We start from the raw sequence: 12,633 nt of genomic DNA on the forward strand, positions 1-12,633 counted from the left end.
TTGATGGTTTGATCTCTTGTGCTCAAAGCGCTTTCGTGCCCGGTCGTTTAATTACAGACAATATCATGCTTGCTTATGAAGCTCACCATTATCTTAAACGTAAGACTCAGGGTCAAGAAGGGGTTGCGGCTCTCAAAGTTGATATGAGCAAGGCATATGACCGTGTAGAATGGCGTTTTGTGAAGGCGGTAATGATTAAAATGGGGTTTGCGCAACGATGGGTGGACATTATTTATGAAACTTTCAGTACGGTGAAATATCATATTCTCCATGAGCAAAAGCAGTTGGGTCCGATTATTCCAGGGAGAGGGCTCCGACAGGGGGACCCGCTCTCGCCATATTTATTCTTGCTTGTTGCGGAGGGTCTGAGTGCACTCATTGATGATAGGATGCGGCGTGGGTTACTGCACGGTATGCGGGTAGCTAGAGGTGCGCCTCCGATCACACATTTATTATTCGCGGACGATTGTTTTATTTTCCTTCGTGCGAATAGTGCTGAGAGCTTGCAAATGCGTCTGGTCCTTGATACTTACTCTACTGCTTCAGGCCAACGGATTAATTTTGATAAATCTATGGTCTGTTTCAGTACTAATGTTCAACAGCAACATCGATCTGATGTTATACACATTCTTGGGGTAAGTGAGGGCGACACGGCTGGGAAATATCTGGGGTTACCGTTTATGGTTGGTCGAAATAAGAAAACAATCCTGGGTTTTATTAAAGATAAGATTTTAAGCCGAGTACGCAGTTGGAACTCACGTTTTCTTACCTGGGCTGGGCGAGAAGTGCTTCTAAAAAATGTCCTACAGGCTATGCCATGCTACGCAATGATGGTTTTTTTGTTGCCTGTCGGATTGTGTAGAGATATCGAAGCTACTTTTAATAGATTTTGGTGGACGGGATCCTTAGGAGATGGTAAGGGTATAAGGTGGAGGTCGTGGACGGGGTTGAGTGTTCCGAAGGAGAAAGGAGGAATGGGCTTTCGACGTTTGCGGGAAATGAACTTAGCTCTGTTGGGCAAACAAGTGTGGCGTCTGGTCTCGAGGCCTGATTCTCTTGTGGCTCGGGTCTATAAAAGTAGGTATTATCCTCGTTGCTCTTTCTTTGATGCTACTGCAGGTAGCAACCCGTCGTTTATATGGAGAGGTGATGCTACTGCAGGTAGCAACCCGTCGTTTATATGGAGAGGTCTGCTTGAGGTTCAGAATGTTATTCGGTTTATATGGAGAGGTCTGCTTGAGGTTCAGAATGTTATTCGTTCAGGATGTCGGAGGAGTATTGAGGTTCAGAATGTTATTCGTTCAGGATGTCGGAGGAGTATTGTTGATGGGAACAGTACCATCATAGGGGTCGATCCATGGCTCCCAACAGATGGGGATCCTTTTGTCAGCTCAGTAGTGCCTGAGTCTGTACGAAATGCTCTTGTCTCAACGCTCTTTAATAGTCAGGGATCAGACTGGAACGTGAATCTGGTAAAGGATGTGTTTAATGATCATGAATCTTCTATTATTCTTAATATTCCCGTGAGTCTGAGTAAACCGCCAGATGCATGGACATGGTTTTGGGAATCAAAAGGCAATTATTCAGTAAAGTCCTGTTATAGAATGCTGATTGGCGAGGTTCACGATAATTATGATTGGCACAAGATTTGGAGTCTCCATATTCCCCCAAAGGTTAAAGTTTTTTGCTGGCAATTAGCTTCGTCATATCTGCCAACTCGTGATGCATTGTTAACCAAACACATTCCATGTTCGCATGTCTGTCACATGTGTGGGGTAGTGGACGAATCTGCATACCATTTATTTGTTGATTGCCCAGTGGTTCGTAGCATGTGGATGAGGCATGGGGTGCCGACAATAATTCATGAATATGGTAATTTTAAAGCTTGGTTTTTTGCTATGCTTACTGCTCTTCATATTGATTTAATAAGTCAGTGTGTGATGTTGTGTTGGGGTATTTGGGGCAGTCGTAATGAGAGTGTCTGGAATGGTAAAGCTTTTGTGCGTGCTGTTGTTGTGGAGTCAGCATTGTCATTCCTTGATAATTGGAAGGCTGCATGCGAATCAGAGAGCATTAACCATGCAAGCCGTGGTCTTGAACAGAAATGGAAGAAGCCACAAGCTGGTAGAATTAAATTGAATACAGATATTGCCATTGACGAAGCGAATAATATTCTGGGGCTAGGATGGGTCCTTCGTGACGATGGAGGTCGGTTCCTAGCTTGTAAAGGAGAGCGACGTCCGGGCAATTATGAAGTAAAGGTGGCGGAGGCAATTTGTATTCGAGAGGCACTCAGCTGGTTAAAAGGAACAGGGATGGGAGATGTCGATGTCGAAACTGATTCTCAATTAGTTTATTTTGCTTTACGTTCAGACTCGTTTACTTCTAGTTTTGGTTTTATTATTGACGATGTGAAAGAGGTAGCATTCACGATTAGTGATGTTGACTTCTATTTTGCTAAGCGATCTGCGAATCGGGTTGCCCATGCTGTTGCTAGGGAGGCCGTTTCTGAGTCAGGTTGCGGGGAATGGTTTGATTGTCCACCCCCTTTTCTGGTTGATTGTCTTTCTGCTGATTTAATGAATTAATTTGTTTTCTTCAAAAAAAATAAAAAATAAAAAAAAGATCCTAATATTTGATTTCTCAAGATAAAGTGCGTATACTTTTTACATGGAGTGTTTTCACTTGAACCTTTTCTTATAAGAGTCAAATAAACCTTTGAACTATTTATAAAAATGCAATTAAACACTCAAACGAGAAAAAGCTCCAATCCCCGCTAAAAAATAATGGAGAATTGAAAAGTCTAGGCTGTAGCCAAACGTATCGTTCATGCACTTTTCATACAAACGTCATTGTCGTCTCTATTCTCGCCTTAAATGATGTATTAATTTGGAGTGGACCATTTTGGACTGTGCAACATACGTTTTATTTTATTTTTATTTTCATTTTACAAATAATTTATCATTTATGATGTGATGAGACTATGGTAGATTATTATATTATCTCACTTAGAGTCCGCACATATTATTGATCTTTTAAAAAAAAATTATAGTGAAGTTTATCACAAGAAAATTTGTTAACAGCATAAATCAAACAAAATTATTTGAAAAAAAAAATTGGAATTAAATTTAAGTCATTTTGAGTGGTATATATATATATATATATACACACACACACACATATTTATTTATTTATTTATTTATTTCTGGATCCAACCCTGATTAGGGTGTTCCATAACCATTCTTTCTTATCCAAAACAAATTATTATACTGGGAGACCAAGTCCAAAAAGCAACCATCATAAATCATATTGCTTTTGCTTCAAGTACTTGTCAATCGTTATTTATAATTTATTTCTCATTGAGTTTGGGCGAATCAATTTTTCTTTAAATAAAATTTGAGATTTCCAACTTTAAAAGAAATATATATATATACTTAGAGGCCGGGTTCTCTAATTAATTAATTCTATGATATATGATAGTACTTCATAATGTTATATGATAATACAATATTTGTCGGTATTACTCAGAATTTTTTTATAAAATTAAAAAGCAAATAAAGCCAAGAAATAGAATATATACCGAAAAGAAAGAAGAAGAAAAGTCTGCATAAAATAACAAAAAAGAACACGTTTCATTGATATTAAATTATTGATCGAGATTGATTTATAATAGAACCCTACCGAGACTCGACTGATTTAAATTTTTAACAAAGAGAGTTGGGTAGCTGTATCACAAGTGACAGTGAAGTTATCAAGTGGCATGTGCAAATTAAATTGTCTTGGCACAACTTGGGATTGACACAAGTCACCGTTGATGGCTAGTAGACAAATCCACAACATTAAAAATTTTAAATCTTAAATTTTAAATTTTCACAGCTATTACACCATTTTCACATTTAATCCCTGAAAATTAATTTTTCACATTCGGTCTTATAACTTTTAAAATCTTGTTATACTTGATTCTCCAACCTAATCTTATTAGTGATCAATTTTTTTAATTGAGAATATCATAAAAATGAAAAATTTATCATTCAAGATAAGTTACTTGACTATTATACACTCATATTCAATAACATAGAGCTGAGATACACATTTGATCATCAGGTGACTGAAAATTAAATCTGATGGTTAAAAATTCATAGGAGTAAATGTAAAATAAATAAATAATTAATTGTCTTTCATATGCTCTCACATACACATTCACATATATGCGGCATAGTCGTTATTATGCTAATAACTAACCACCCTCTCCCAACACTCAACCACTAAACATATTTACCCTTTCCCATCCCTCTCTCATCAGCTCCCATCAATCCCTTCAATATTCATTCAGAGATCGAAACATGGGAAATTGCATGGACAAAACCTCGGAATTTCCGAAGCAAGAACACGGAGAAGCTAGGAATAGGAGGGTAAAGGTTGTGGTGAGGAAGGAGGAGTTGGAGTGGGTGCTCTCGCAGCTCAAGCTCCGACAGGGAAGAAAAACATCATTGGAAGATGTGTTGGAAGAATTGGAGAGATGCAGAGGAAAGGCTAAAGCTTCTGTTGCTGCTACCACATGGAAACCTTCTCTTGAAGTCATAACTGAGAGCCCTTTTGAATTGCATGAGGTGATGGATAAATCATAGATAGATGATGAATCATGAATCTATCTCTATCATCAACTGCATGCTTTAGTGGTTTTGAGTTAGCTAAGGTGTAAGTTTGTTGTTGTAAATTATGGTTTATGTCCCTTTTCAACACTAAATCCAATAATAAAACTTGTTTCTTTTGATTTCCTCCCTAGCTATTCAAATTATTGTGATTGCTCTAATTTCATCGGTTTAACTATAATCTCAAAATTTCAAACCTTCTTTAATCGAAACGGTGAGTTATAAATAGTCAATAATGTTTAACACTTGTGCAGTTGTGCTCATACAATTTAAGATGTAAAACTCAACCTTCATCTCAACTGGTCATATCATAGAGTTGCGATGAAATTTGTTACAAGAGACCAAGAATCAAATCTCACTAACAACACTAATTTGGGAGCAACCTCTCAAAATGAGGGGTTTTTTGTGCGCAGTAAACAAAAGTACGTCTAGCATATGTTCATCAGTTGGGCCACAATGATTTACCCCTCCGCAAATTGTCCGGCCGAGATATATGAGGGCACCTAGAGTAAACCATTCCACCTTTTTGTCACAAGAGATCCCATTATCTCAACTAGTATTAGCTTGGTTGCATGAGTATTTGTTGATTTACTTGCGAAATTTTGTCAATAATTTAAATTTTTCTTGTAATGTATCAATATTTTTGTAATTTTTTAAAACTGAAAACAAAATTTGGTACACTAACCTCCTACTTGTATATCTAATAACCATATCTGGCTTCGATAATAATTTGGAATGAAGTTGTTGTAAGATCCCGGCCATTTGAGGAGTATATATTGAGGAATATTAATTAAAAAACTGATTTAATAATGGATTTTTTTCTCAAATAAGGATCATTTATTTCAATTGCGGTGAACAAATTAATATGTTATCATATTTTTTTTAGACGAAAAGAGAAATCTATAGCTATTATTCAATAGACAATAATATACATTAAGTAAACCTCACTCCTGTATTATAATCAATAAATGGAGAGAAATAAAAAGCAGATGAGTTCAACCACACAAGAGGGTTTTTTTTTTTTTTAATTAATTTTTTTTTTGGCTGCCATTATCAACATATATGAGCATTAAATTAGATGCAACTGTCCAGCTTTCATTAAGACAGGAGGACGTTGACGATGTTTGTTAGGGGTCTCCTCACATTAAATAACTGACAGTACAAATGACATCATAAGACTTGGTCTAGGAAAATAACATATATTAATAATTGAGATTGTGGGTAACACAATGTTGGAGTTTATTCTACACGCAACAACTTGTATTTGATATTCCACCAAAATGTACTTAATACTGTCTCAATTGTGATGCATAATACTCTTCTATAGTAACCTAAAACTTTTTTTTCGGGTTTGCCCAAAGGTATCCCTCCAGCCGACAGCCAAAAGACTAACCCTCGTCCCAACGGTCAGCACACTAAGTGGTAGGGGATTGGCCAAATGGTTGCTCCATTCACATGGGTGGGGATCGAACCCCCAGTACCTAAAACTTTATTATAAGGATGTTTGATAAATAGCTCTTAGCTACACCCTATTATATGTAAAAGTACAATTAAAAAATAAGTATATATACTTTTGGAGTTCATAGTTTTAATGCGTAAATGCACTTTTACATATCATATATATAGAATGCATTTTGTAATTTTTCACGGTCCACTTTTACATTCGCATGTTCACACCTAGGCGTCCATTCTCATTTGATCTTACCCCTATTAAGATAATTAAACAAGCAAGATTACAAAAATAAATGTAACGTATACCGACTTCTTAGAATAATAAAGAAATAAGTCAAAGAAGTATTATATGTGGCTAGATATGATTGGTAGATCTTATAACGTATTTTAAGGTACAAATAAGTTATAAACTTTGTTTAGTAAAACATGAAAATTTTAAAATAATATCTTATTTTGAAACACTACCTTAAATAATGTTTTTACATTAAGCTAGTATATACTAGTTTTAAAGCTTTCAGCTTTAAACTAGCTTATAACCCATGAATGCCAAACCGAGGCATAGTACTATATATACATGTATTACCACAACATAGCAAAATTTTGGTTTAACATATTCTAAAAAGATTCGTTATTTTTTCACATAAAAATTATTCTCTCGATTCACGTAAAAAATCACTCCTTTATTTACCTCGTAGTCTGTATTTTTGTATCAAAGATTGGAACTCATGACTTTTGACATGGCTGTGTTCCATCTCAACTAAAAACCTATGCTGATAGTTAGATTGCACATTTATGTGTATATATTATTTATGCTCAACCGAGACAACCGACTCTGTAACTAATAGTAATTCATCATATATGCATGCGATTACTTGCGTAGGAGAAGTGTCTGCAAGAAAATAAAGTTGGGCGTGATTAAAGGGATATGAAGTGGTAGCCAGTTTATGAAACGTAACATAAATTCCATGTAGTTTCAAAAACATGTTTTGTCTTCCTCAAGAACTAATAATCGTAGCTATACTATCAGTACTCGATCCATCTGCAAAATTCAAGTCTACAAAACCCTAGCCCCAATCATGTGCCTGGGAGCACAAATGTCAAAACAACCATGCATCCAGTCTTGGTTAAAACTTCAACGTAACGCAGAAGAATTGAAAATTTTTGGTTTCACAATCTTAATTAAGAAAAATCAAAGGTGGCATAAACATAATTTGAATTAATTAAGGAAGTTGTTAATAAAAATAATATATGATATCCCTACAAAAAAACCATTCCCTGATATTCATTCTGCCATTGTTGTGGCATGGATTCATTTTTGTACACGATTGTTTATTAACGGTGGAAGGGGAAATCGATCAATCAATTCATCACATGCACGTAAAGAATTTTCTATTAAAGTTTTTTTTTTTTAGGTAATTTATTATGGGTGTACGTAAACACTAGGTAGCGATTTTAGTACTAATCTAACTTCAGTAGTTAATATAATCTTGTTTTGTTAAACTCAAATTTATACATTATTAATTAACTGAAGTGGTTAATTATAAGAGAGGAACAATATAATGTATGTATAGCTCATTAGCCAGGACGTCATGATGGTTGTCAAATGTTTGACTCATTCCTCGGACTTAACCCCTGTAAGTTACGTTGTAATTCAACGCTAAGTTTGGACTTTGGATGTATATGTAGAAAGTGGGAGAAAAAAAAAATGGAACAATACAATAGAACATTGGAATATAAAAGAAAATTTGCATTATGAAATTAAGCACAGAAAATTGGAAGAAAGGGAGAAATCGAGAATAGCATAGGCAAATTATTCTCTGGACTCAGGTCTACTCTACAATGTGAACTCGAGTCTAATAAAATACATAATTTACACATTAAATGTTCACAAGTTATGAATTGTAAATATTAGTCATATAGATTATGATAGGTCCATATTACAAAGTGAACTCGGGTCCATAATATAACTATTGAAATATTTACTAGACACATTGAATTATCAAAATGGTCAATTTACGAGTGTTCTTATTTTACAACTATATCTTATTTTATTTTTTCACAATATTTTGGTCCATAGTGATACTAACTTAGATTCGCCCCAGCCCCCAAGTCTCTTAACATGGTAAATTATACCTGAATGCATGTTTACCTTGCATTGTGAGCTCTTGTTCAAAATAACATTCAAATTATATGTATACAATTAAATTAAAGACACGTAATATATTAACGTACTATAAATACATAATTTCTTAATTGCATGCACATCACATCATATGCAATTATAGTTAACAAATTATATGCACTTAATTTAATTATTTACACACACGTAATTTAATAACTAAAACTACAAACACATAATTTTAAAGTTCATACAGGATGAACTTTAGTCATAGAATAATAATAGTCTTAACATAACTTACTTTTACAAAAACCAAACATTAGATTTTTACAATTATATTATACGATGGGCCAAATGGGCCAAATTAAAAGACTGACATATTATTTATAAACAAATTAAAATTCATAGACAAAAAAAAGAAGTTACATCAATCTAGCTAGCTAGAATGCTAGATAACTTCTTAGAATCTGGGAATTAAAAGTACATAGTTCATCATCACATCACTTCAAAATCATCTTCTCGATCTAATTTTCTTCCCGAATACTTTCAAGTTTATCATCACAGACAGAAAAATGAGGGGGAGAAGGAGAAGAAATCACGGTAATGTGATTGAGGGGAATATGTTTAAGCTCATCAGCCACATCCATGAACGTAAGAGCCCCTCCGTCTCCACACCTTGACAGCAACCTGTTAGCTTCTTCTCTCCTCATCAACACCTTCACTCTCACCACCCCTCCTCCGCCACCGCCGCCGTCGTTCTCCTCCCTCTCGCCGCCGCGGCAGCCGGAACCGTATTCTCGATCTGCGCTTTGCTGTTCTGATGGCTTCAAATCAAATTTGACTTGCTTCTTTGCTTTCCTGCAGTGTGGCGGGGGCGGTTTCTTGTCTAGCTCATCTCTAAACACACAACTAGAAATTTGATGAGGAACAATTTTGGGTTTTCTTGATTTGTGTGGTTTGAAGAAGGAACCCAGGGTTTTTAACATTTTTTTTTGTTGTTGTTGTTGTAATTCTTACGTTTGAAGAGTGAAGAGAAATGATAAGAAAGGATGAAGAGAACTGATGAGAAGCTAAAAGGAAGTCTGAGCCTCTGAGGAAGCAGATGGATGGGGGCAATCCATGTTTATATACACGCCGGATTAATGGAGGAACCACAATATTTTAATTTGGGCATAATAATAATAATAGTAATAATAATAATAAGGGATAAGGGTCAAATAGACCCTCAAACTATATACCAAAGTTCAATTAGGCCCTCGAACTTAAAAAACATTCAATTAGACTCTTAAACTAGTTAAATTTGTGCAATTAACATATTTGAGAGGTTATCAAAAGGTAACCTATTAACTTTGCATACATGGCATCTTAGGTGGAATATTGAAATTCTATTCAAAAATTAAAAAATTATATATATTTTATAAAACTAATTTAAAAAAAAGAAAATTCGATCGAGTTTGACGGGGAAGCCCGGGCTTCTCCCTCAATCTTCTTTGTCAAGTTGCCATGGACAATGAAGCCATGGCAGCCAAGCTGCCATCGACGATTGCCATGGCAGCTTGGCTGCCATGTGTTTTTTTTTTAAATTAAAGAAAAAAAATAAACAGCCACGGCAGCTTGGCTGCCATGGAAGCCAAGCTGCCATGGACAAGATGCAGCCAAGCTGCCATGGACGTTTGCCATGGCAGCTTGGCTGCCATGTTTTTTGTTTTTTATTATTTTTTTTAATAAATCAACATTATTATTTTAATATTTATAAAAATATAATTTTAAAAAAATCTAATCTAAGTGGCATCTACGTGGCATATGACTTAGGAGTAACCTGTGATTATAGGTCAAATAAGTTAATTGCATAAACTTAATTAGTTTAAGGGTCTAATTGAAGGTTTTTTAAGTTCGATGATCTAATTGAACTTTAGTATATAGTTGGAGGGTCCATTTGACCCTTATCCCTAATAATAATAATAATAATAATAATAATAATAATAATAATAATAATAATAATAAGGGAAGAATAGTAAGCTAAATAGTCCATATATCACATGATGTGATTGTGGAGTGTTATGTATATGATCTCTACTAATTTAATTCTTTACAACATTATTTGTATTTATAAATTTGTTATTCCATTGAACCTTGTTGTAATTGCTTCTAATGTTTATTAATGCCGTTTATCGTTCAAAAAAAAATAAAATTTGTTATTTAAAAAATTTCCTTGTGGTCTAGTAGCATCCGGTGTCCCGGTTTACACACCCACATGGATGATGGGAGTGGGTTCGAGACTCAGTAGAGGCTCTTTGTGTGTTCATTAGCTATAAACACATACTACATTGTATGTAACAGAGTCAGAGTCAGTAGTACTTAAAAAAAAAATCTTTATGGTATATATTGGATAAATCTACCACTAATTTTAATAATCTTATTTGGTCTCAGTTTTTAAGCCCAATTCTATTATGATATTTAGGTAGTAATCTTTATATATTACAAAACCTCTATCCAAAATGATTTATAGAAAATAATAATAATAACAACAATAACAATAATAATAAGGAAAGAAAAGTAAACTAATAGTACCAGATGATGGGATTGAAAAACGTTATATATACGAGCTATGAATCTTTGCAACTTGTGAAAAAATCTATATAAAACTCGTAAGTTTATTTTAAAAATGTTATTTTTATCCTCTAATCTATAGACTATAGCTATTTTTTGTCTGAGTTTATATGTAACTTTGTTATAAATTAAAAATGAATCTATACAATAATATAATTAGATATCACAAAATGTACGATATAACAGTGAAATTTCAGAAAGAATAAAAGAATATATTTTTAAAAAGATTTTCTAGAGTTAACGTATCATTTCTCAAACCTATAATAAATACAGTAATAATTAAGCATGGGAGAAGACTTACAGATGAACATTCAATCAACGTAGGAGAAGGATCGGACCAAGAGAGTAAAATTGACAATAGAAGACCCGTTGGGCCTTTGACCCGTCATGTTGTTCGATGGTCTTTGCGAATTAATTATTAAGTAACCCATCATTGACCCGTTCCAAATTCCGGGGCAAATTATTATCATATTATGTGGAGGTGAGTCTGGGTTTTTAGGGGCGTTTGATTCGGGTTATCTAAGATAACAAGGGTTATCTTTAGCTGGTTATATAATATTCATGTGTTTGGTTGAAGTTATCTAACATTCCCCTGGAATAAGATTTAACCTCCACATAAGCTTTTTCCTTGTTTTGAAAGGAATGTGATTCCCTTGATTTTCTTAGGTAATGTAAGATTACCTTGTTTTTTTACATACTCTACCATTCACTTTTAGGTAATTGTAAGATTATCTTTCAATGAGCAATTATTTTTGCATTCTTACTAATTTCAATTCTGCCTAATATAAGAATTGGTTCTTTTGCAGTGAAAGTTAATACAAAATTGAAGTGCATCACACATACTCAATATTGCAGTGAAAGTTAATATAATTTTTTTTTTTTTTTTTGCAGTGAAAGTTAATATAGGATTTGGTTCTTTTGCAGTAAAAGTTAATACAAAATTTTTTAACTTCATATATTGAAATGCATGAAAAATGTTGAGGGTATTAAAGCAAAATAACTATTAACATAAAGAACAACCCTTCAACCAAACATCTTTATATTACATATCTCAGTTTTAACCAAACACAGGATTCTAACATTCCCAGCAATTCAACATTCCCAGCAATCTAACATTCCCCAAGGTAATCTGACATTCCGTGAACCAAACGACCCCTTAATGTTTACAATTTATTTTTTAAAAGTTCATAATTTTTATATTATAAACACACATTTATAATTTACATAATAAATATTTATAATTTACCTTTTAAAAATTCATAATTTGTATATTACAAATGCACAATGTTAACATACACAATTGTGAATATGGAATTCTGTAAATGTGAATACAGAGTTTTACAATTGTGAATATAAAGTTCTAAAATTGTTAACATGGACTCGGGTCCACCTTGTAAGGTGACCCGGGTCCAGAGCATAACAATCTCTCTTAAATTTGGTGGGCCAAATCGCCAAATTCTTTAAAAAAATTTAATTTTTGAAAAACGAAAAAAAAAATAAAATTGGACAATAGCATAGTTTATACAATTTAAATAAACATTAATACAAAATTGTTGAATTAATAATGAGTCTAAATAATCCAGAATAAAATTAGTACAAATTAAAATTTTAAAAATTCAAATAGAACTTTTTTTATATTATTAATAATCTTGGCGCCTTGGCGGGTCTCTAAATTAATAGCCTACCCCATCACAAACGGGCTAGGCAATGTAACTTGCTTTCCTTTGATTTCCATATTTTAGCTTTGTAGTTATTGAGCTAAAGAAGTCGTCACCATACAGAACATGAAAATCCCGGCAA

At 33.8% G+C, this 12,633-nt stretch overlaps 1 protein-coding gene across 1 annotated transcript; it reads left to right on the forward strand.

Moving 5' to 3' along the window:
* Positions 1-4,343: 4,343 nt before the first annotated feature.
* LOC116033320 lies at positions 4,344-4,628 on the forward strand. Its single transcript, XM_031276073.1, has one exon. The coding sequence runs from the start codon at positions 4,344-4,346 to the stop codon at positions 4,626-4,628; it is 285 nt and encodes a 94-aa protein (XP_031131933.1).
* Positions 4,629-12,633: the final 8,005 nt, after the last annotated feature.

This window comes from Ipomoea triloba, chromosome 10 (assembly GCF_003576645.1).
Source record: "Ipomoea triloba cultivar NCNSP0323 chromosome 10, ASM357664v1".
NCBI classification, from domain to species: domain Eukaryota; kingdom Viridiplantae; phylum Streptophyta; class Magnoliopsida; order Solanales; family Convolvulaceae; genus Ipomoea; species Ipomoea triloba.